Source organism: Solanum verrucosum, unplaced genomic scaffold (assembly GCF_900185275.1).
Source record: "Solanum verrucosum unplaced genomic scaffold, falcon-dt-bn FXZP01000064.1, whole genome shotgun sequence".
Taxonomy (NCBI): domain Eukaryota; kingdom Viridiplantae; phylum Streptophyta; class Magnoliopsida; order Solanales; family Solanaceae; genus Solanum; species Solanum verrucosum.
The window spans coordinates 1239940-1265475 of record NW_026020144.1 but is presented as its reverse complement, the minus strand read 5'-3'; the positions used below and the strand labels follow the sequence as shown (position 1 = coordinate 1265475).

At 35.2% G+C, this 25536-nt stretch overlaps 6 protein-coding genes across 8 annotated transcripts; 4 read left to right on the top strand and 2 right to left on the bottom strand.

The window, feature by feature from the left end:
- The first annotated feature begins 563 nt into the window (after positions 1-563).
- Positions 564-977, top strand: LOC125827726 (uncharacterized). The gene has a single exon (XM_049507054.1). The coding sequence runs from the start codon at positions 564-566 to the stop codon at positions 975-977; it is 414 nt and encodes a 137-aa protein (XP_049363011.1).
- Positions 978-1675: 698 nt separating this feature from the next.
- Positions 1676-3228, bottom strand: LOC125827717 (WEB family protein At1g75720). The gene is made up of 2 exons (XM_049507044.1): positions 3016-3228; positions 1676-2137 (listed from the first exon to the last, which is right to left on the bottom strand). Exons 1-2 carry the CDS (start codon positions 3160-3162, stop codon positions 1676-1678), a joined length of 609 nt encoding a protein of 202 aa, XP_049363001.1. The 5' UTR covers positions 3163-3228.
- A 1748-nt stretch (positions 3229-4976) lies between these two features.
- On the top strand, positions 4977-8930 carry LOC125827667 (hexokinase-2, chloroplastic). Its single transcript, XM_049506984.1, has 8 exons — positions 4977-5314; positions 5957-6107; positions 6197-6379; positions 6929-7003; positions 7102-7257; positions 7343-7674; positions 7787-7868; positions 8315-8930. Exons 1-8 carry the CDS (start codon positions 5031-5033, stop codon positions 8651-8653), a joined length of 1602 nt encoding a protein of 533 aa, XP_049362941.1. The 5' UTR covers positions 4977-5030; the 3' UTR covers positions 8654-8930.
- Positions 8931-10376: 1446 nt separating this feature from the next.
- Positions 10377-14007, top strand: LOC125827725 (AP-2 complex subunit sigma). The gene is made up of 6 exons (XM_049507053.1): positions 10377-10516; positions 10670-10768; positions 10854-10904; positions 12106-12279; positions 13213-13272; positions 13755-14007. Exons 1-6 carry the CDS (start codon positions 10514-10516, stop codon positions 13794-13796), a joined length of 429 nt encoding a protein of 142 aa, XP_049363010.1. The 5' UTR covers positions 10377-10513; the 3' UTR covers positions 13797-14007.
- Positions 14008-14789: 782 nt separating this feature from the next.
- On the bottom strand, positions 14790-18849 carry LOC125827656 (uncharacterized). Of its 3 annotated transcripts, none has more exons than XM_049506970.1 (11): positions 18398-18849; positions 18251-18308; positions 17751-17872; positions 17409-17616; positions 17145-17311; positions 17015-17069; positions 16822-16891; positions 16655-16745; positions 16208-16558; positions 15948-16139; positions 14790-15357 (listed from the first exon to the last, which is right to left on the bottom strand). In XM_049506970.1, exons 1-11 carry the CDS (start codon positions 18491-18493, stop codon positions 14926-14928), a joined length of 1842 nt encoding a protein of 613 aa, XP_049362927.1. In that variant the 5' UTR covers positions 18494-18849; the 3' UTR covers positions 14790-14925. The 3 variants fall into 3 exon arrangements, with proteins under 3 accessions (XP_049362927.1, XP_049362925.1, XP_049362926.1); XM_049506968.1 differs by having other exon boundaries at positions 14792-15357; positions 17145-17323; positions 18398-18847; XM_049506969.1 differs by having other exon boundaries at positions 14793-15351; positions 17145-17323; positions 18398-18847.
- Positions 18850-22780: 3931 nt separating this feature from the next.
- Positions 22781-25478, top strand: LOC125827718 (mediator of RNA polymerase II transcription subunit 7a-like). Its single transcript, XM_049507045.1, has 5 exons — positions 22781-23169; positions 23765-23834; positions 24370-24536; positions 24643-24716; positions 25082-25478. The coding sequence occupies exons 1-5, from the start codon at positions 23035-23037 to the stop codon at positions 25140-25142; spliced, it is 507 nt and encodes a 168-aa protein (XP_049363002.1). The 5' UTR covers positions 22781-23034; the 3' UTR covers positions 25143-25478.
- Positions 25479-25536: the final 58 nt, after the last annotated feature.

Genomic DNA, 25536 nt, shown 5'->3' with positions numbered 1-25536 from the left:
ACATAAAATATAATCACACTCATTTTGAACGTCTCAGTAACTTTAAGCTAGACTATAGCATACAAGTTTGGCCGAAGTCAAGAATTTCAATCTAAACTCTAAATTGTCTTAAGTAATTCATTCTAGTTACATGTATAAATTAGTAATTTAGAATAGATCGAGTAACTTAAAAGACTCAAATTTTCGAATCATAAATTTCAAATTTTAATTTTACGTGTGACTTTAATTTGAGTTTGTCAATAATTATTCATAAGAGTTAGTTTAAGAAGGATAGAACCAATGATATTAATTATTACCATGCTAACATGATTATTTTGAGTTAATATTATATCATAGTACAAGACATGATTATTACTTGGAAGTTAATGAAATTAACAATATAAATAAACAAATGTACTTTGAAAAGACAGCAAAAGCCTATACATATGATTTGGTCACATGGTTAAAGAATTAAAACATCATCTTTTTCCAATTTTCATAAATATATATAACCTTATTATAGCCAAAACTTATAACAAAATACAAAGGCTTTTGTGTTCTAACATCAAAGAGAAACAACAATAATGTACACTAACAAAGCTTCTATTCAAAGAGAAAGCTTTGTTATTCAAGTTTCAGAAAATTTTCAATCTTCATCACAAGCTATTAGCCCTTCTTCTAATAAATTAATCAATTTCTCCGCCATGAAGCTTTTCGATCGCTTCCGCAAAATCGTCATGCGGTTCGTTTTCCCCGTCCCGACGTCCGGCCGAAGGAGGTCGAATCGGGCTGGGGAAACAATGTCGGCTTCCGGGCCGGGCTCAGGACAAAGACGGAGATCCTGTGACCGGCCCGACCCGCCGAAGACCTCATGTAGCTCCTATTATTCATCAACTTCTCATTATAATGAAGCTATTGCTGATTGTATAGAGTTTTTCAATAAGTCGTCACAAGATCAAGGGATTTTTAGTGGTAGAAAATCGGACGTTATTGTGTGATTATTATTTATTTATTTTGGCTAAAGTAATTAATTATGTGCAACCATGCTTGTAGCTTGTGTTGTTTTATATATTTTTTTGAATTTTATGAGTTCAAATTTGATGTTGTAAATTTAAACATAGTTGTATATGTGGAATAGCTGATTTGATTTTCTAAATCTACACAATCTATTCAATTACAGGATTCCCATAAGAAAATATGAACAATAATTCCCAAAATATTAATTTCTGAAAATCGAGTCCAAATCGACCTAAAAAGTCGTACATTTTTCCTTGTCAAATTAACTTCAAAACTGGAGTAAAATATTACTATATAATTAACTCTATTAGAACTTCATTTTCCGATTAATTTTAAAGGAGATTCACCGCAAAAACCTTGTCTTTAAATAGATACTATCGGAGAATGATTTATTTTTAATTTTTCTGACGAAATTTAGCTATTCTCGAAATTTTGTAAAACTCATTCGAGATTTATATTATTACAAGAAGCAAAAGGAATTACATGTCATAATTAATAGTATATCTCTTATTGAAAATTTTACACAAAGAAATCAAATATGAATGTTAACCAACCTTACTTTTCACACTTTGATTTCAAGCAAAACCATTGGAAAATTATAAATGAAACTCCTTCCACATCAAGTTATGAAGATCCAAACAGGACACAAGCCTTGAGATCTCTCTTTTGTTCGCGCATTTTAAATTCGAGAAGATTGAATATTATTATCAGAATTACTACCTCTCTTCCTAGAAAAAAATCCCCCAATCAATGGAATAATTAGGGGTATTTTTATCTTCTTCTTCTTGTTGATTGAAGGATGGTTTTGTAAGACAACATGATCATGATCACCTTGTGGAGGATTTGCAAATGTGACATATCTTTTTTTGTGAAACTCAACATTATTTTGATCATGTGACATAATTTGTGATTTCTCTATAAATTTTAGGTCTTCAATTTCTGATACCATAACTTTTTGTTGCTCAAATTTTAGCTTATCAAGCTCATTTCTTGTGCGTTCAAGTTCTTCTTCTAAAGAAGAGAGACAAGTAGCCATTACCAATCTTTCTTCTCTTGCCCTTTCTAGTCTTTGCTTTGTCTCAATTAACTCATCATTAAACGAGTCGTCGCTTTCGTCTTCATGACTCGATCCATCTTGTTTCTGAAAAAATAATAATTAAGTTATATATACTGACAGTGTAAATAATATTTATAACATCTACGTGAGTTACATACCTTGTTGTTTGCAAGTAACATAATTTGATGATTTACTAATATTTGGTGAAAATGTAGGGAACTTGAACTTCATAAAATGAACTACTTCATTGTATAGTTAAATATTAGAATCTTTAATCTAATATATCTATAAATACTTTATATATGCTTGAAATTAAAAGATACTTTGGTTAGTTGGTTAATCCTCTTTTTCACTATATATATCAGTCTTAAATTTATTCTCCAACATAATGAAAAAACATATACTTGTATTGCAGCTTAAGCAAACGTTTCTTTTCTTCTTTTACTTCTTAATGTTGCATATTAGAGATTATACTTGTATGTGTTCAAGCCATATGAAAATAGCCTCTTGCAAAAGTAGTTTCATACAATAGACTTAATACATTAATTCATGATAATGTATGCGTACATCCTATGTACCATCCCAAAACGGACACTTTTTGAACACTACAACCCATAAATGAGCGAAGTGTCCATTTTGGTATGTGTTTTTAGGGAGAGTCCCTTTTAGTTTGTACGTCCAAAAGGTGCCTGATTTGGGGCCGGACTCATGATACCTAAACCCGTAGGGTAAGATTATACTGGATAGATTATTATTTTATACGGTATAAAGCAAATATACACTATTATATCCCCTAGAGACAACTACATATAATTGTGACACAGTGATTTAATCACTAAATTGAAAAATAATAAGACAAATTACGTGCTACAAATATATTAAAAGTACTCTTATATAGTTTAAAAATTATGTATATTATCCGTATATATAATATGAAGTGGAGAATAGATGATGTATATTACCTGTTTAAGCTTATTAGCAGAGTAGAGTTCTCCAGCAAGAACTCTTTCTCCGAACAACATGACTGCCTCCTTAACCGAACGAAATGGAGCACTCGTATCAATTTCCGCCTTTCCCATCATCGTCACTCCTCCTTCTAATTCCTCCATATCGTTTATTATCAGTTTCAACACTATTATCGATCAAATGTAATGTATGTTATGTTTGTAGGAGTGTGTTAGATGAATGAGAGACTATAAAAGAGCTCAAAAAGTGGAAACAAAAGAAGATGAGTAAGTGGAGCTTCGTTTCTTCATGTCCACTTCACTAGAATTATTCTTCCTTGTAAGTTGTACCACTTTCTTTTGGTAAAATATATAATTGATTCAAGTAGAAGCTTAGGCAAATTGGGCTGGACTGTATGGGCTTTTTTTTGGTTTATTTATTGGGCCTACTTTGATTTTGACTTATAAAAAAGACGTTTTTAACCTTGAGCCCAACCCACATGAATAAGTAACCTTTACGGGGTTCAAGTTCACAAAAAGCCGCTCTTTAACCCCACTAATTAAAAAAATAATCGCTATCATAAAGTTTTAATTTTATAGGTGATTATAGTATGGTTTTACTTAGTGAAATTTGAAAGTTTATGACAATTGATATTTTCGGCTATTTTCTAAAGTAGGGCCAAAATTAACAATTCTTGTAAAGTTATTACGTAATTTTCTACGGATTGAACCGACATCCGTTACAATTATGATCATTCAATCGAAAGAATCTCTGCTGTAAAAGCTATTTTTAACACTTTTACAAGACTATCCAGGCAAATAAATAGATTACCAATTTGTACACGTTTATAAGATTTGCCTATTTCAAAAAATGCACAACACACATTTTTTTGATATACAATAATAAGAATTTCAGTTGAATTACGCTTATATATTATACAACATGTGAATTATATATATATACCCTGAAAAATATAAAACATACACACTTATTGCATATTTGATACAAAAATAATACAGTAATTCTAAATAGATATGAAGTCTAAATAGATTTTGTTGCAGAATAATTATTTTTGATTGCATAAATATTTTCAATAATTTTTCACTAAGTATTAAAACTGGCATTTTATCCACAATAGTAAGGACACACTCAGTGGGTCAAGCATACATTTGAAACTCCGACAGAAAACCAAAAGCAAACAAAAAAAAAGTGAAAAATCCAAGTAGCTCTCTTGTCAACATCGTCTTGTCCGCCACAACCTGGAGAAAATTTGGCACTCTTGTCATTTTTTGTATGTTCTACAAATTTTTTATAATATTTGTTAAGTTTAAACTTCTCTATTTTATGATATATAAATATAACTGTAAAAAAATATAGTATTATGATATGTCTAGAATAGTAAGTTGTAAGTGTACTTATATGCCAAGAGTTTTATTTCGTGTGCTTTGGTTTAACATGAGAACATGAATTTTAAGAAAACTGACTCGATAAATGAGCAAACTAATTCATAAATAAAGTATTGGAAAAAATTTATTTGTAACAAATTTTAAATATGCGGAAAATAAATTAATAATGAATAAGATATGAAAAAGTAAGAATATTATAACAAAAATCCTAATTGAAATCGAATATATTTTGTAGAGTTTTTAAGTAGAATTGAACGCACTAAATTCTCAATACACATAATTTTATAAAGATCGAGAAGTAATCAACAACAATAGTATCATACAGAATTGATATCTCCGAGCAGAGAAGGGAAGAAAAGCTACGGTTAAGTTTCAGCACTGTGAAAGTAACGAACAGTTGGGTAGTGAGACAGCCATATACCAGATTCTTATATTCTTTCATTAAATCCCCACACATACATTATTTTATTGAAATCCAACTGTTCAAACTTACTATCAATTACTACTTTTTAGTGTTAAATTAAAAGTAAAGATCTTCACACACTCTGTTTCAACCTCACCATTTATTGTCCCCCTTTTTTTCTCCGTCACACAATTTAATTGAATTGATCTCACTGTTACCCAAAATGTCGGTCACCGTCAGCTCGCCGGCCGTCCGATCGTTCCATGTTTCACGATCACCTCATAAAACGATCTATAGGCCACGTGTCATTATGTGTGCCGTCCGATCTACTGATAGCTTAGGAGTAGCACCAATTTTGACTAAGTTGCAGAAAGACTGTGCTACTCCTCTCCCAGTTTTGCGCCACGTGGCGGATGCAATGGCCGATGATATGCGGGCCGGGCTTGCCGTCGATGGCGGCAGTGATCTGAAGATGATCCTTAGTTATGTCGACACTCTACCAACTGGGTAAGCTACTAATTTATTTTTATTTTTTTTTGGTTCAGTTGCTTATTGAAGGTGATATTTTTGTTGCTATTATAAATTGCCCTTTTCGAAGAATTAACCTGAATAGTAATATATGTATTCTGTGCATACTGGCTAGAAAAAATAAACAAGTTGGTTGGTCAGCTAATTGGGTAAAGATCCCATTATTTTTTTTACCTATTTTAAGCTATAGTTACTTTTTGGTATTGGGTGTACTTCACAAGTTTAATTTGATGGGCATAATCATAAGGAGTTACATGGTTTAAAGACTTGCCATGAAATGTGTTTGTCATCGCGTCTAAAAGCTGAAAGTTGAATAATTGTATTATGTTTGAACACGCGGTCACATATGAGCTTGATTTTTGTTCATGGGACGAACACATTGAAATATTTTTTACTTTTATGGACGGTGATGATATTTGAATCAATAATCTTTGTTTGCTTTGATACCATATTGATGTGTGTGACTATCTGGTCTAAAAGTTTGAGCATGTTTAGTGTCTTGACTATATATTACTCCCTTCGCTTCATTTATATGTCTCTAATATTTCCAAGTATGCTTTCTATTTGTTGTTCACTTGTTTGATTGTTGAGCTTGTTCTTATATTTTAATGATTAATGAAGGAATGAGAAAGGCTTGTTTTATGCATTGGACCTTGGAGGTACAAATTTCCGAGTGCTAAGGGTGCAGCTAGGTGGTAAAGAAGAGCGTGTAGTCGCCACTGAGTTTGAGCAAGTCTCTATACCCCCAGAATTGATGTTTGCTACCTCCGAGGTTGTTTAGTTTTTTCTTGTTATAAAGGGACTTGACCAATACTATCTTTTTTGTTGTTGTTGTATTCATCTTTGCATCGGTTATTGTAGGAGCTGTTCGATTTCATAGCTTCTGCGCTAGGAAAATTTGCACAAAAGGAAGGTGGTAATTTTGAGTTGCAACAGGGACGGACAAGGGAAATAGGATTCACGTTTTCTTTTCCAGTGAAACAGACTTCAATAAGAACTGGAATCCTAATCAAATGGACAAAAGGTTTTGCTGTCTCTGGAACTGTTAGTATTTCTTGACTCTCTTATTTGTGTAAAGGAGTGGCAGATTTAGACATCTTACTAATTTAGCCTATGACTGGTTCTGGAACCATACATCGCTAAGATGGTCAATCGATTCTGCATTATTTTAGTTTCAGTAAAGATGGTCAATTTCCCTCAAATTACTAAAACTTCCAACGAACGTTTTTACCTTTTTTTGAAACAAGCACCGGAATCATCTATTTGGTAAAATCCTGTAATTCCATCCCCAATCGATTGTGCATGTGAGATTTTCTGTTTTCTGGACAACAGAGTGTTTCATATAGTGAGTCCATTTTTTCCAGATACAACAATTTTTTAAGAGTACTGGTTACTGTATGATGACTGATTAGTAAGTTGTGTAATTAGAGGGATCATTTCATCACTTTGATCTTACAAGTCGAATTGGAAAATACTGGATTCCAAACTAGTAGAGAAGAGTTCCTTAACATTGATTTTTAACCGTCTCTCTTGTCTTTATCATTTTCATTTTACCTGTCGATTACTTTTTGATTCCATCATAACATGGAACAGGCGGGAAAAGATGTTGTTGCTTGTTTAAATGAAGCCATGGAGAGGCGGGGAATGGATATGCAAGTGTCTGCCCTGGTAGGTTCTTGCTCAACTTCATGTATATTGTAGAAATGTTGGAGAATAGTCTGGCGCTTCCTTAGTTCAATCGTTTCATGATTTCATTGTCAAGTTAGGTCAATGACACTGTGGGAACACTTGCCGGAGCAAGATACTGGGATGATGATGCCATGGTTGCTGTCATTCTTGGGACTGGAACCAATGCTTGCTATGTAGAACGTGTGGATGCTATTCCTAAGCTGACAAAAAGGATGTCCAAGTCTCCAATAACGGTAAGTAGAGCCCAAATCTCCTTCGTCAAGTTATTTCATGATCAGATTTTAGCAACCATTGAATTCGATACATCTTATATTTTAGATTGTGAATACTGAATGGGGAGCTTTCTCAAATGGCCTTCCTTTAACTGAGTTTGATAGAGAAATGGATGCCGAGAGCATTAATCCTGGTGAGCAGGCAAGTATTATTGACTCAAAATGTGAAAATTTCTTTTCTTCGTATACTTGGTATCACACTGTTTCTTCATGGTCTTTTCTACTGTCTTATTTCTTGATGAAGATTTTTGAAAAGACCATCTCCGGTATGTACCTTGGGGAAATTGTGAGACGGGTGCTGGTCAAAATGGCCAAGGTTGGGGGCTTATTTGGTGGCAGCTATGTTCCGGAAAAGTTAGTCACTCCATTTGTGCTGAGGTAATTACATTTGTTATATCAGAAGTTTATGATGCAAATGTTTTCGGAGAAGTATTAGTTAGTCTCGCACTCTTCTTGTTTTTACTCACTCTGTCTGATCTGCATCATATAGGACACCTGATATATGTGCCATGCAGCAGGATACATCAAGAGATCTTGAAGCTGTTGAGTCTGTCCTCTATGATGTAGCTGGGGTATATTACTTAGCTCTCGTGTTTTAACTTACATTGCAATACTCTTTCTGGTCACGTATCTTCTAGGCCAATTTTTTTCCGATAGAATACTTGTTTTCCAATAATCGATTCATGAAGAACCTTACATTTGAAGATCTATATTCATTCCAAAGACAACATTCAAAAGGATAGTTTACCATCTGTTTCCATAAACATAGAACATTTTCCAGAGTTACGTTTATAGATATGAACACATAATAACAACTACTATTACGCCTCAATCCCAAGCAAGTTGAGGTCAGCTATATGAACTCTCATTGTCCATGTTGTTAAGGTCGTCCATCCTATTCTAAAAAATTTAGTCTCTCTAGCACTAGAAGTTCTTTACAAAATATTTTCATAGAGTATGAAAGAAGTCTATGAACGTTTTGATGTTCACAATTTTGCTTTCGATTATTAATTATCAGGTAAAATCCGATCTAAGTGCAAGGAAAACAGTCGTGGAGATTTGCGATACTATTGCAAAACGAGGGGGTCGTCTGGCTGGTGCAGGAATTGTTGGGATTCTACAGAAAATGGAGGAGGATTCTAAAGGCCTCATCTTTGGTAAAAGAACAGTTGTAGCAATGGATGGAGGCTTATACGAGCACTATCCTCAGTACAGAGGATACCTCCAAGAAGCTGTCACAGAGCTACTAGGCTCGGAAATTTCGAAAAATGTAGTGATAGAACATTCAAAAGATGGTTCTGGAATTGGAGCTGCATTATTAGCTGCTGCAAACTCAAAGTATGAACATGATTATTAAGGAGAATGCTAAATTTCATGTCTTCAAAGGTTTGCTTGAGGAAAAATTACATGAACATTTGTAATTTTCTTGTAATTTAGAATGTTCTAAGAAGGATCGATCATTGGACTTCTCATTCTTTAAGTAGAGGCTCTTGTTTGTGATACTCCCATTAGTGAAGTACGAAGAAGTGAGGATTCATATAGCCAACCCCAATTTGTTTGGGACCGAGGCATAGTTGTTGTTGTATTATGCAGCAGTGACTTATTTATGTGATAAAAGCAGATGTATCAGTAAATATAGAACATCTTGTTTGTTTATAATTATGAAATAAGCACATTTCTTTGGTGTTTTAGAATTTTCTCAGATTTGTTTCTTATATTGGTTATTTTTAACCAAAATTTGATAAATGACAAGATCTTGAAAGTTATAAATTTTATGACATTCACAGATCAAAAGTCTAGACATGATTCACTGCCATATATGACTGCATAGTGACATCTATGAGACAAACTCAGAATGCAATGGATGACTTTAATTCAGTATTGAATGAAGAACATAAACAAACTGGCTCACCTGTACTAGTGCAGATTGAATGAATTTGATGTCCACTTCTCAGGTGCTAATTGTGGAACCACAGGTCTCGAGTTGATTTCGTAGATGGTGATTCAACTAATAGTTATTATCTCAGATGACTTTCTGTAGCTACAATCAACTGTTGGGTAGGACTTAAGTACAGAAATTACAGTCACACAGATAAAGAGATAAGTGAAAGAGTCAATTACTTAAAGGACAATAGAAAAGTTATTAGATGTAGATACTTGGTCCAGAAATTTTGTAACGAGATAATTTTCTTTGTTTGAGGCTTTAGAAGAGAGGGTACACTACCTGGAAGATGACTTAGCTTCCTAAAGTACTCTCTAGGTGTAATTATTTGGACATTAATAGTAATTCGAGAATGGTGGGACTAAACAAAAAAAGATTAAACTACAAAGGAAAAAAAAACAAATATACTCCCGAACTATCGTTAATGGTATGTAGATACTATCCGTCATACTTTTGGGACATTAGTGCCCCTGCCGTAAAAAAACTAGAGCATATATACCCTTTATACTAACGGACATATACGTGTCATAATCTTATCTACCGACCCAACATTTATTAAATATCGGATCGACGGATAAGATTGCGTCATGTGTCCTTATTTAGTCTTCTGTTAGAGTAAAGGGTATATATGCTCTAGTTTTTGAATGCAAGGGCACCAATGTCCCAAAAAAATTAATGGAGGATATCTACATACCATTTAAGATAGTTCGGAGGTATATTTATCCTTTTTCCCAACTATAAATATCAGAAAGTCTCATCAAATCCTAGAAACTACAACACTAATATTATATGAAATAACAAAAATTGCAAAAATCATACCTCCTATTTCCAAATATGAGCTCCCGCTAAACCTCCCCACCCCATAATTCTCATCAAATCTAACAAATAAAATTTGTGAAATATTTAATGGAGATCAGAAGTGTTCACTTTTGACAGACATACAAAACCAAACTAATAAAAACATAGGAAAAAGGGTCAAAAATATTTCCAACTTTCATTTATTAGTTAATCTTATCTTGCCATTATTCAATACACTTACCGTTAATATTGAGTTATTCAACCCTTTTCCCAAAAACATATTGTAGGAACAATTTTAAACCATAACCCCAAACATAAGGGACTGTTTTGTCATTTCCTCAAAACAAGGTGAAAATTCTTCTCTGGCACCTCAGTTCTGACCCCTTGGGGCTTTTGCTAGTTTTTACAAATTAAAGAATCAAAGAGATTTTTTCAATTGTTTCTCCAGCTATTTTGCCTGCAGATCTTCTGAACAAAATGGTAACTTTTTCCTCTTCCCTTTGATCTCACTGAAAATTATTTGGTAGCAGAAATTACAATCTTTTTTGTTTTCAATTTGCTGTTTTCATTTCTCTTCTAGTGTATTGATATTTGATCGTTTGTTTTCAACTGGGTCATTTCGAAAATGGGTAGATCCGTTTTATATTGCTTCAGAACAGGCAAGGAAAGACTCGTTTGGCTAAGTATTATATACCTCTTGAGGAATCCGAGAAGCACAAGGTGGAATATGAGGTATTTTAGTTTTTTTTGCTTTTTTCTTACTTTGGTTATGTGAATTTGGTGATTTTTGATTATATGGTCAATTTGGATCATGTAGGTTCATCGGTTGGTGGTGAATAGAGATCCCAAATTCACCAACTTTGTTGAGGTAATGAAGTCTGAATTTTTTAATTTCAGTTGATGGAAGCTAGCATTTTTCTGATTAAGCCCTTTTATATCTGTGGAATTGAGTTTAACTTGATCAGCTTGAAATGCAAAAGGCGAAAATGTGATTATCTGTTTTGTTTTCGATCTATAGAACACCATACTAAGCGAATTTGCTGCAATTGTGCTAAGGCAAAGGGGAGACTCTTTCGCTAGTCTTTAATTTTCTAAAAGTATTAATGTTTAACTATCTTATCGTATTTATCTTCCATTGCATCATAAATACTTGTTATCAAAGGAATAACTTTGTGAAATGATTGAAGGATAGGGAGTGGTGGGGGATTCAAGAACAGTTTATTGTTCAAAATTTAACTTCTGTGTAGAGTAACCTATGTTATGGCTGAGTATGAAATTCTTATTGAGGCATTTCTCCATACCTACATGTTGTTTCCTAATTCAATCTCTTGGCTTTAGAAAACTTAGAGGTTGGAAGAGAGTGGGAGAGTGGAGGGAGGGAAGGATCAAGAAAGAAGAGCCTTTTTCCCTTTTGCTTGTGCATGATAAAAGGATTTGTTTAGAATCATATACCGACCACTTTTTATGCATTCATTCTGGCTTCAATATTGGTGTTATATTCCTGGATCTGATTTCTTTAAGAATCGAAAAATGTCAACCTGCAAAAGGAAACAAAAGATGCATTGTGTTTTAACTTTGTTGGGCAATCACTTCTCATCAGATGCTCCGTGAAGCATAACCAACTATTTAAAAATCCTTAATGACATAAAGTACAAAGCAAGATATCGGAAAGAAGCTCTTTTGTTCCTTAAGTAAGTGATTTATCCTTGGAACTGTAAGGGGGAGGTAAAGCAAAGGAAGGGAGAGAAAACAAGTTTGAGGTTTGAACTTGTGTATATTATATTTTGTAAAATAAGATAGAAAACAACTGAATGTGAATACTAAAAGGGAAATCAATACCTTTTCTGCTGAAACCTCAGCAGAATTGATGAAAGAAGTGAATCTAGCGATTTTTTTTTTTTTTGATGATGGAGCTGCGTAACTTACTTCAATAATAGGTTGCATGAGATTTACATATCTGGCTGATTCACTATTAGTTTTGAGTCTCCACTTCTTTTCAGTTTTTGTGTAGATATGTTCCTTGATAAGTCACTAATAACTAACACCTGCTTGTTATATCCTCTTTGCAGTTCCGTACCCACAAGGTAATATACAGAAGATATGCAGGATTATTTTTCTCACTTTGTGTTGATATCACAGACAATGAATTGGCTTATTTAGAGTCCATCCACTTGTTTGTGGAGATTTTGGATCACTTCTTCAGCAATGTCTGTGAGCTGGATTTGGTTTTCAATTTCCACAAGGTTAGACATTTCTCATCAAACGTTGCTACTTACAGAAGCAGCAAAGTTTATAACATCTTTCTTTCCTGTGATCCCTGTTGTGACACAATGGTCCTTTCATTGGTTGTAAATCAATCAATATTCTCGTTGAATTTTCTAAGATGCCTGTTAAATGCTGCTGTATTTTTCTTTTTATATTTTTGTGCCGGCTCTCCAACTTGGTGCTTGTCGTCAAATCCTTAGCTGAACCTTATAAGTTACATACCTACTTAGTCCTGCAGCTTGGGTTAAACTCAATTACTTTATATGCCCCTTGGTTCTCCATGAGGCAGCCTTCCCTGTTTGAACATGGTTTTAGGCAGAGATGGAAGGTTATCAAATGAAGTAGAAGAATCAAATTTAATTTCTGTGAAGAAATGGTTTACTGCAGGATTTACCATGGTTTCAAAGTTAAGATTCTTAAAAGGAAGAAACTGGTGGGTACCATAACAAGTGGTGGTATCCAAGACTTGTTCATTGTCCCACTTGGCTATTAATATAGTAGGATTTCATCTTCCCATCCAACACTTACATCTGTAAATATTATTAGCATCCCGTCCTGCATGAAAACTCAAAGTACTCCCTCCTCATCGCTTGTGATATTTTACTATTAGAATTTAGTAGTTGATATTTCCTCTCTGTAAATCATAGATCTTCTGATTTTCACAAAACTTAGCTCTAGGGAATTTTGTAATAAGCGAGAACTTACGTTTCTCTGGCTGGTGGTAGATCATTCTTTCAACAAAGAATCAGATGGCCAGGAAAAAGTAGTAATGACGTTTTCATGCCTCATCATGTGCACTAACTAAAAATACTGGTTTGCTAGAAATGAAGAAATATGTTTTTCATTAGTAGAGTCAATGGCACCGTTCTTAACTTGTTGTATCATTTATGCTCAATTTCTTCCCTCTGCAGGTATATCTGATATTAGATGAGTTTATTCTTGCTGGGGAGCTCCAAGAAACAAGTAAGAGGGTAAGAAATCTGCTACCCTAATCACCTCTTACCCCCTCCCTCCCTCCCTCCCCCAGACGTAGGGCCTGTAGCTGGCTAATTTTTTGATCTTTTGATGCTCGCTAGGGCCTGTAGCTGGCCAATTTTTTGATCTTTTGATCCTCGCTAGGGCCTGTAGCTGGCCAATTTTTTGGTATTTTGATGCCCGCTCATGCACGCACACGCACACATATGTATGTGTATATACATTTGTGTATTGACTGACATGTACATGCTAATTTCATGGTGTTAATTTTAAAAAGCTATTTAGCAGTGGTCCAAACTATTTCTGCTGAAGCAGGGTAACTAGATATTAGGTGTTGTTTGTCCCTCAACCATGAGAAGACAGATGTTCTGGTTTTGTATATATATTCCTTTGCTCTCATTCCTCACGCCCTGCCCAATGGAAAAAAGAAGTTGATGCATACTTGATTCTGCCTAAACAACATTTTTTTACACGCCAGGCAATCATCGAGAGAATGGGAGAGTTGGAGAAGCAGGAGTGAAGATTTCCGTGCTTTGCTCAAGAGTCAAAACGAACACTTGCCTTTTCCTTCATCATCTGCACTTCTCTTCCGGCTGGCTGTATTTACTGCATTAGACATTCTGTATCCTGTTGATACTTTCATGTTGATGTGGCCTCATTTAATACAAGATTTGTTCATTCATACATTTAAAGGTAGTTTGCAAGTTTAAATATGAATATCTTTATCTTTTGTCAACTCCAGAGGCTATATTGTTGTTGAAAGTGGGAAAAAGGGTTATTACAATACGAAATTTCTTTATTTTTACTGGCCATCATACTTTGGGACAACTTATATTTGCCCTTCATTCAGAGGAACCTCCAACTCGAAGTATAATAGAAAGTAATTTTATAGTCAAAATTAGACTTTTTTTTTTTTTTTGAGAATTGTAACACGTGAAGCCCACTCAATTCATGTTATACCTCCATTAAAGTAAGAAGAAGTATTACGAAACAGTTTGCCAAACTGGGGTAACTGCCCCCAAGTAACAGATAGGAGAAACAAAATTCAGATAGTTTGAGTAAAAATAGAGAAAATAAGTTTGACAAAATAACATTCCAATTGATTATATTCTTTCTCCCTACCTTCGAACATGTTCAACCTCATCTGTGTAGCCCCCATCACATTGTATTTATCTATTTTATATACAGAACAATTTTAAAATAATATTTTTTACTTATCTATCAAACACAAGAAAATAAGTTTAAAAAAAACACACTTTCCTGAAAATTGCTGAAAGAAATTTAAAGCAGCAGCAAATTTTTTCATTGCCATTCTTCTTGTGTATACTACTACATGTCTTCCAAGTCAATAACCTTCTCAGACAGATAGACTTTCTTTCCACGGAATCCATCTAGGTGAAAACCAACAACCATTTCTGAAGTTGTTTCTCTATAATTAATTGAAACTGAAACAGAATAAATAAGCCAAAAACATCTAATGAGGGACACGTAATTTACTATATCCTCCCTTCTTTTGTGTTCCTTATATTCATGAACAGAATGAACACCTACTCTCATGCATAAGCAAAGAAAAGAATAAATCAATTATGATTTGCAGGAGGTCCGGTCTGATCTTTGGAGATGGCGACATGGTGCCATGACTCTCAGTATTAACGACGATCATTGCAAAGAAGCTGCAATGAAGGGACACTATTGGGGTAGAGTCCATGTCCGCTTCCTTCCAAGCCAGAAGGTAAACTGTAATATTGTCCTCTGATCCTTGAAGTAGCTCGTGAAGTAGAAATGGACATTAGCTCCTGCTCGTTCAACAAGGGTGGAACATACTTGGAAGAAAGTGCTTCCATGGAGGAAGAAGAAGCTGCCAATTGAGCTTGAGAAGGCCCAAAGATAGGCATTGGTCGCCCTGCATTTTGCCAGTCTCGCATTTGTGAGGTTGAGACTCCACCAAACTTGTACTGAGCAGCAAAATGGGCATTTTGTAGTTCATTCTGCTGCGACATTTGTCTTGGTAAGGCCATAGTAGCTTCTCTTGACGGACAAAATGACGCACCTCCAAGATATAGAGGCAGCAGAACCTGCAACTAGCCACAAAAGAACTGCCTTAATCTTCTAAACAATGTATTTATTAGTAGTCCCACCACGAACTTATTCCTGAATCATTTTATGAATGTACGGCCCAGTAAAATGCAATAGATGACCAAATTTTACTATAAACACTTCTCGAACATTCCAAAAAAGGAGAAGGGGGATCAGAATGAGCTATGGTTCTGGGAGATCTATGTTGGAAGCAGAATAGTGTTATCTAACACATGCTTTGCATATAAATACATAGATATGTATGTGTGGGCAGGTGTCTTTAAATAGGCTCATGTATTATAGTCCCTAATAACTGCAGCAGGAACCATGACTGGCATTATGTTGTTTTTGTTTTACTTGTTCCATCCCCAAAGGTCAAGATTTCAGCATGTACCTACGCTGTTCTCATCCTGATACTACACATAAGAGGGGTAAAATAATCTATTTACTCGTGTTCTGTAAAAAACAGTATTTCGGAAGTTGAATTCAATTTAAAGAATATTCAGTATCTTAACAATTATTAAGTCACGAAACTGAGAATCTGACAAACTAGTTATGTTTCAAATGCAGCAAAGTAATTTTAATTAGAAGTCACCTGCTGAGTTGCTGCTGTTGCAGGATTGTAACGATAAGGTGCAGATGAATAACCATTCTGGGGAAGCAAGAAATGCAGGGCGGGATGTTTCTGTGAGGTTACAGGCATTTCAAGGTTATGACCAGCAATAGTAGCACCATTAGTGCCTTTGATCACATAACTTCCAGCTGCCAATGAAAGGAAATCTGCGTTCTGCGAAAGAAAGTGGATTATTATCGTGTATGGATGAAGAATATCACACATTACTGAAGATAACTAACCTGCTTTGCTAAAGAATTGAACCCAGATGTAGTAGAAGCCTGTTGCTGATCTTGGAGGAGTCTTTGGTGCAAAAGGATTGCATTTCTAACTTCAGTTGGATTCTTCTCAGCAGTAGAGGCAACATTCCCAGTAGAAACAATTCCATGCATATCATTCACCTTTACAGTTGGGCTGTTCTGAATTATAGGAGGCTCTTGCTTCACTCCATCAGGTGATGAAGACTGAGAAGGATGCGAGGAGACTGTGTCACCTCTCATCGAAGTCTGTATGCCTTTAGTCAGCCGACTTATATAAACATGAGCAGCACACCTCTTAAATGACTTCCTCAAATCAAGTGGAACTTGAGAATCCTGCATAATCAAATCAAATGAGTGTTCCACATAATTGTTCAGAATGGAACAAAGTACATGAGAGTAACTGAAAGCCATATTGAAGTGCTAAAACACCTTCATGGTTGGGAGACAAGATTTTGCAGTTTGAGCTTGAAGATCAGAGCCAGGGCTTCCAATCCAGACAGGAAATTTGCCAATTGGAAACCTATCATTACTCAGTGCATGAGAAACCAAACAATATTTGTAGGCAAGAAAGAGTGCAGTAAGAAATGGGAACTTACTGTGGTGAAGAATCAAGTATGTCGGAACAAGATGACCCTGCTGCAGACAAGCCTGGCCACAACAATGAACCTGATCACCAAAACAACATTTCTGTTAATGTAGATATAAAATACACATGATTTGGATGACACCGTCTCTGATATATTACAACCAGTCATCAGAAAATTTGAAACTTGCAGGCTATAGTTATACCATTATTCCTCTTCTCCTTGTGTGTGTTTTGTTGGTTGGCTTGATAAGCAACAACCTGAATACAGAACAGTAAGATCAGCATTTATGTCACGTATTAACCAAAGAGTATAGATGTCCAAATGAAACATACTTGTTGCGATGAAATTTCGAGCTGCTCTGTGTTGATGAATGTATCACATGGGGAAGCATCATGAAATGATTTTGATTTGGCAGCTTCTCCAGCAGAAACAGCCATGTCTGGAAACTGCTTCAAAGCTTCAGCACTGAATTGGGAGCTGTTTGTCCTTATGTCCTGCTCTGTTGTTACAACTACACCATTTATGAAATACATTAGTTCGGCAAATGACCAATTATGGAAGAGACCAACATAGAAACAAAGAACTAACAAGCAGACCTCCACTTGCAATTACAGAAGCCTCAGGTTCCGGTAAGTCCAAAGATTTCACTTCCGGAAGTTGACTATTTATTTTGCTTTCGCTCAAGGTGTCAACGTCTGGGATCATACCAGCCAAAGCATACAAAGTTTCAGCCACTTCCTCTTCATCTTTGGTGATTGGACCATCAAGCTCCTCCTTTATACACCGACTTGAACCACAATGAGTCTGCATTTAAATCTCATTATCATAGACGAAAATTTTCCATTGAACTGCATACCATTCAATTGTTTGATAGAGGAACCACAGAGGCAAAAAGAACTAGTAAAAGGAAAAAGCTGCAAAATTTACAAGTCACTAACCAAATTAAGCTTAGACTTGTTGCCATATTTCCTTAGTGTTTCAGCTCCATCTGACATGCGATTCGCCTTTTTGGAAATCGGCAAAGGTGGAGAGATGAGCTTGTTAATTCTCTTCTTGATAACTACAAAGGGAAAAGAATCCAAGTAAACAACTTATGATCAATTGGAAGTCCAAAGTTTAACTCAAACAAGAACCATTTCACCTAATAAGAGAGTAAAATCAGAAACTTGGCCAGTACAATCACCCAAATTGCAGATTAAGTACTTTTTAATGATTCCAAAGGTATAAAAAGCGAAAGAAGACGAAGAAACATACAGAATCTTCTCATGCTTAAAAAGAAAGAAAAGGTGAAAAGGAATTTACTATAATTTACAAAATAAAGCAACAAGTGACCCACTTCCAAGCACTGGGCTCCAACTAAAACATAACTACTCCAAATAAGATAACAAACATAAGCAAGTCAGTAATTTCCAAATTCAATTCACCATAAAATACAAACCTGAACGAACTTTCCGAGGAACAGAAGCATGATCTACTCCATTACACTCATCAAAAAACTGCAAATCCAAAAGGGGCTAATAAATAAACAGACCAATTCCTATTTACGATGTTTTCCAGTATACCTAATTGAGCTAAAATATCAAACCTTTTTGGGAAACTTAAATCGCTTCCGAACAGAAACATTGGGATGAATCTCATCGTTATCATCAGACCTTGAACAACCCATTTCAATGTTGTTCATACTGGATTAGACTTCACCAGCACCACTAAATTTCCCCTCTTCCACTTTCTTCGCAATTATTTCATTTCCTCCCTTACAATCTAAGCATCCAAAGCAAAACCCAGAAATATTATCAGAGAATTTTGTGTGAAAAACAGAAATCACAAGTAAAATCAAAACAAAAAGAAGGATAAAGAACTGTAACAGATAACCAAAAAAGAAAAAAAGAGAGGAGAAAAGGAGGAATACAAGACGACACGCGTTTCTCAGCCTCGCAAACACCAAAATCCACATACAGATGAATAAGAATAAGAATATATTTGCAGAAACAGACAATAGACGCATTGATGGGTTTTGTTGTTTAGTAACCGTTTGATTTTATACGAAGACCAAACAATAAAATTCACTTTCACACTTAAGCATTACCGATTCTTGTCCATTTCTGGAAAAACTGCAACATAATTGAATTGAAAACATTTTTTTTTTCCAGACCCAGCTACAATCAATTCTCTAATCATCAAACAATTTATACAAACAAAAACCTCCAAAATTTCAGAACTTTTGGTAGTGAATCTAAAAAAGCCCGAAACAGAAACATTAAAGGCTTTTGGGTTTTACAGTACTGACATTAAAAAAACTCTGAGAATGGTTAAAAAAGGAAGAAGAAGAAGAAAAGTGAATATGGTCCTTTATGTACAACGAATCGGGTTCTTCTTCACATAATAAAGCCGCTCTCTCACTGTGAGTCTGTCACACTCGTACTCATCAACCCCGAAAAAGAAAAAAAGAGAGAGAAAGAGAAAGACAACACACACGCAAAGTACTAAAAAAAACAATCAACCCCATGTAGAGAAATTACAGTACCATCTCTATTCATCAACAAAACCCCATTAAAACAGATTAACAAATCAGATTACACGGATCAAATGCGCAGTTTCTTCAGAAAAAAACAGAATCTCATCACTCTTTCAGATCGAAAAAGCAAAAATTCAAAATGCAGAAAACAAAAAACTCACTCATTTCCATGAAAAACAACAGAGAATCATGAAAAAAATAATCCAGCTTACAATCTGTTGCAACAACTCATAACTGAACAAGAACAAACAAACCAACAAACAAAAAAAAGAATAAATTTTGATTTACCCAAATAGTAACGATTTAGATATCTGAGAATATTTCTGCTTAACAAACGGAAAAACCGAAGCTTTCGGTTTTTGATTACCCGATTCTCTGAAGATTTCACACAAAAACGATCAGTTACATACTCTGTTTTCTCTCTTTCTTTTGTGTTATAAAAGGAATATTTTTAATTATTACGTCGTCGCAATATCTACGGACCATACAAACGGGATTTTCGCAGCCGTTGGATCAAAAGTTCCCTAGTCCCACGTGTCATCTACGTGGCAAATATATTTCTTACCCAAAATGCCAGCGTGTACATGCTCGAATTAATCGGCGATTCACTATGTAGTACTACGGCGATAAATACTTTTAGGTTGGGCCCCACGTAGGGTAATGATTTTGATTCTCTGGCGCTGGGTGAAAAGGGAGTGCTTCATGAATGATGCGTGAAGTTGAGAGCAATTCGGTTGAAAGGGACTGTGAAAATGACTATTCTAACCTTCGTTCACGATATCAAATGACGAAGATAACCTTCCATTTGAATTTAGAATGTATTCAACAATATTCAATATAAAGAAAGATTTGATTAAGTTATCTTATCTCTTTGTGAATGTGTAATGAATGACTTAGATGCTTTTGAAGCTATTAAATAATAGTAACTTCTTCGTGAGCTTTCTTGAAATTATGGATCTTGTTGTAAATTTTTAAGTTTTGAATTGAGAATTTTTAATGTGATCTTTAAACTTAAAATTAATTGATTGACGTGATTGTAATGTAAAGTTTTATTATGAAATTTAGAGCTTTAAGTGAGTTGGGTTTAGTATGTGGACAATACAAATGAACTAAAAGCTTAGTTATATAGTCAAAATATGCACCAACCTAGATCTTAGATATTGATCGATTAAAATAACAATGAAGTAAAATTGAATAGCATATCAAATAATCTTAGTTTTTTTTTATAAGAAAAAATCATAAATAATGTCTCGGATTAATATATGTTTTTTCACTCAAGTGGGAACAATAGTTAGAGTCTTTTTTGCTATTAACTAGGGTTATGCTGGAGTGATAAGTATCCCTTTATTCTTAACTGGAGGTCCAGATTTGAGTTTCCCTAGATACGAAGTCGCCTTTTTTAGGAAACGTTTTATTCTTCGATGTATGACTTTGGGGGGGGGCTCCGGAGGAGAAACTCTTTGCATTTTATGCTCCTTCACTTTTTTTCTAAAAAAGAAAAAATAACTTTTAACAACATGAGTTTTGGGTTAGGATAACTGGTCTGGATATACGTATAGGCCCAATACTTCAGCCCAAAACTTAGCCCTTTGACTCTTTACCCGTGAATGTAGACGTATTGTTTAGGCCTTTAGGATCCAAATTAAGTCCCGTTCATTGACAGTCTCTGCCGTGCCTGCTCTGTCGCCGGTTGTCGCTGCTCGCACGTCTTCCTCTTTTTCAGGTGAGTTCCATCTTTGTGTCTTATTTTTTTCCAAAAGGAACAATTGAAGATGAAGAAAAAATTTCAACTTGAAAAGAACACACCATAATTGAATCCATACTAGTTCGAGGCGTGATTTATGCTAGTTGAAGACGTGATTTCGAATATCATTCTCATTTCTCTGTATTTGAAGTTTTTGAACTCAATTTTCTTAGGTTAAATTGATATTTATCCATCATTGATTTTTGAATGAACAATTGCATAAAAATCAGATGTTGATGGTTACTTGTTAGGTTAAATAGATTTCTGCTGCTGATTGTTTTCGTGGATCTTTAAGTATTATATAGCTGTACTTTGAGATAGAAGGGAGGTGTTTGAGCTACTAAAAGTTCATTCCGCTTGTAAGTTTTTGATTTGCTTCACTTGGAACTAAATTCGAAGCTAGCCTAACTTATTTTTCTGTTTACTTGTCCCTGGGCACGTAAGTAGAAAGTTTGAGTATCTTCTCTTTACAAGAAAATAATGATAATTGCACATGTGACATGAGTTATGTGGCACCTTAGACTACAATTTGTATTTTATGCATGACAGATACTATTGTAGGGCATATAATTTAGTTAGATTCGTTTTTGGTTCTGTTTTGGACTGTTTTTTCTTTGAGCCGAGGGTCTACCGGAAACGACCTCTCTACCTCTGAGGTAGGGGTAAGGTTTGCGTGCTCTCTACCTCTGGGTATTTTGTTGTTGTAGATTTGTTTCTAGTGCATATGGTATTACAACAACATATTGAGTGTGTTCCCATAGTGGGGTCTGGGGAGGGCACAAACCTTCCTCTCCCACATGAAGTGCTACAACACTCTGCTACTTACTAGCCTTCTACCCTAGTCCTCGACCTTGAAACCTTCCTATATAGGTCATATCCCTAGTAAGTTGAAGTTGTGCCATGTATGGCCTAAATTCTAATCACCTCCCCCTAGTTCTTTTTTTACCCATCCCTACCTTTCTAACTCCTGTGACCACCAATACTGCAATTGCACAGTTACCATTTAATCATTGAACAGTGAAATAGCCTTTCCATGAGAAATCTTCGAAACAAAAAACGTGAACTGCTTAAAATCATGGTGAATTCCGATGCACCAAAAGACAAGTATCATGACAAAACTGAGCAGTCACTTAACACTAATGACAGTTACACATGTGACATGGGTATCTTCTGTGGTACTTGAATGAACATTCTTCTAGTTTAAGTAGACATTTAGTCTAAGTTGCTCGGATTCTTCACTCCGTATCGACACGACATGGTGGGATCTGTGTCCGATTTGGTCAACCAATTTTGGGTACTTTGACCAAAATCTATGGGGAATGTCTTGACAGTTTTAATGATTTCTGTAATCAATACATAAGGTAAAATGGAATACCTTTTATATAGAAATTTATGTCTTTCCTTTTCCTTCCATCTCCTTCCAAGATTCTCCTCAAGTTCTCCACATAATATAGGTTTTATAACTCTATTTTTAGATATTTTAATTATTTTTAGGCGAATCCCTGCACCCGTATCCATTCATAGATCCATATCCCTGAATCTGAAAAATTAGATCACAAAGGATCCAATCTCTGGATCCACACCCGCATTGGACACCCGCACCCGAGTCCGAGCAACTTAGCATTTAGTTCTCCTTTCTTCAGATTGTATATTATAAACTTGTTTTGATACTTTGACCCCTCTGACTTTTGAAATTGTTGCTTTTTATGTACTGCAGCTGATATAAGCCCAAAATTGTTGCTTATGTTTGGACCAAACTACAAATTGGTTTAAGGTGCTCCCGTCGACAATACACTATTGCAGAGCGAGCGCAGAGGTCTGATATTTCTTGTCCAAGTGTTAACTCAACGCCGAGAGAAGTCACCTTTTTTGGTTTAAAAAACCTCGAAACTGCCCTTTGGCTCATCTTTATGTAACTATTATTGGGACAGAGAAGATAAGAACATTGTTTTTGTGAAATCAGATGTCGACAGCGACATACCCACCACCTCCTCCGTTTTACAGGCTGTACAAGGACTATCTTCAAGACCCCAAGTCTGCTCCGGAACCTCCCCCTCCAATTGAGGGCACCTATGTCCTCTTTGGTAGCAACTACACTGTAAAGTCTCTCATCCGTTCCTCTACACCCTTTTGAAATCCACTCCCAAATGGGAAGGGGTGAAAAAGTCATGATACCCAATTGCTTACTTGTGCTTAATGTCGATGTATGAATGTATAAGGTGTATTTGAGGCCCATTCAAGTTTCTGGGTACCTCTTTACCTCGAAAGATTTGGTTTTTACTTTAAAGATTGAATCATATTCTCAATTTCATCACTTTGATATACTTTATATTGCTTATGGGGTAAAGGTATGGAGTTGATTCAATGTGCACTTAAAAAAAATACAAAAGAGTAGAGGGGGAAATGTCTGATGCTAAGATGAGGTTCAGTGAGATATTCAATTGGCAATGATTTAGATTTTATCTATTCTGAAATATGAATGAGGTTTCCGTTAACGTTCTCACCTTTATCTTATGTTATCTTGAACTGCAATGCATCAAGAGTATTTTTTCTAGTCACTCCTCTGTGTGCTTGTCTTTCGTGAATTTTGTTTGTCAGTTGTATTGCTGAAATTAAGCTGTTCGTTGTGGTTTGTATTAGATGACTATGTACAAGTTTGCTCATTATTGTTTTTGCCATTGCGGTATGCGCAGACTGATGATGTACTCCCAAACTTGGAAGAGCAGGGCGTGCGTCAATTATACCCAAAAGGGCCTAATGTTGGTAATGTTCACAGCTATTCTCAAAAAGCCGTATTTGTTCCTACTGTGATATGTAACATGCATTTCTTTTTTGAACATTTATGGTTAAAAGAATATAAGAATGTGGATACACACACAACACATTTGTACCTTATATATCATCCTGCATTTTCGATATGAATCTGCATGGAACATGACACTCGTTTTTGTTTCCTTATCGTAAGTTCCAAGTAAATATCCTCTACAAGGTCAATCTATATGTCTAATCATTTCTGTTCTCTTTCCCCAAGCCAGTGACCAGAATAAAGAATAGGGAATTAGTTATAAAGTTTGAGCCCTTTAGGTTATCCAAAGTCTTAGACAAAAGATAGCAATCAAGTATCCTACGATTGCAAAAGTTAATTGCAGAATCAATTCCATAGTTGAAAGGATGTACCATGATGTCCCCTTTATTGGATGCTGCTGCATATGGGATGCTTCCAGAGATAAATTTAGGTGCTATTTTGTTGCTTCTCAGAAAAAAATATTCATTCTTATTCTGCTGATTCATGTTACAGATTTCAAGAAAGAACTAAGAGCACTTAACAGAGAATTGCAGCTACATATATTGGAGCTTGCTGATGTTCTTGTAGAGCGCCCTTCACAATATGCCAGGAGAGTGGAAGAGATATCTCTGATATTCAAGAACTTGCACCACCTTCTCAATTCTCTGCGTCCTCACCAGGTGATCAATTGGTGAATCTGAATGTCCAAACATTTCTGGGTCTTAGCATGGCTATAGAAGATAGATGATCTCAATTATCATTTACCTTTGTTTCTTTCTTTTACAGGCTCGAGCCACACTTATCCATATTCTAGAACTTCAGATACAACGACGTAAACAAGCAATAGAGGATATCAAGCGGTATGATGTGGTTTGCATGTTCTTTTTATCATATATATATTTAGCTTCTTCCTTCATTAGATTTAGATGAAAACTCGTGAGTTTTTTAAATGAGTTCATAGTGTGCCGCAACAAACAGTTGCAAGTGAAAGAATTCAGTTTCCCTTTAAGCTGCTTCAGTCACTTTCAATTATACAGATTATATATGTAATTACTATATCAAACTACCTCTCAAAATGAAAAGAGATGTATTTACCGTTACTCTAATAATGTGCATAAATTCACAAGTTGTTGGAGTTGAGGCAGACTGTTTAATTCTTTCTCTATCTTTTTATCGTGGTTACTATGATTTAAGTCATGATGTTGGTTTCTAATTGCTTGTATAGGAGAAGGGAAGAAGCTCAGAAGCTTCTAAAGGAGGCACTTGGTACCCTTGAGGGACAGTAGCATGCTGTTTAAACTTTACACACAGCTGGCAAGAGTAAACTTGACGAGTTTCTTGACAATTAGAGTGTCCAGAATGCTTTGAAATTACAGTATAGAAATCATTCAGTCCTAATGTGAAATTTTCTTTATACAGTGACAATGCTTTTATGTGGCCAGTGATATGTCACAATCCAGTGCCAAAAATTTGACGCTTCAGTCATTGAGGCAATACACATGTGTTTATGTATGGTTCGATTAAGGGTGTGTAAAAAGATTTAGGTGATCCATCAAACATGTAACTATTCTGATATTATTTTTATTTCTTAAAAAGTAGTCTCATCACTACTATTGAACATGTGATCTTCCTCATCTTTTGTTGCTGGGCGGTGTGAATAGCTCTTCTAACATCGACATG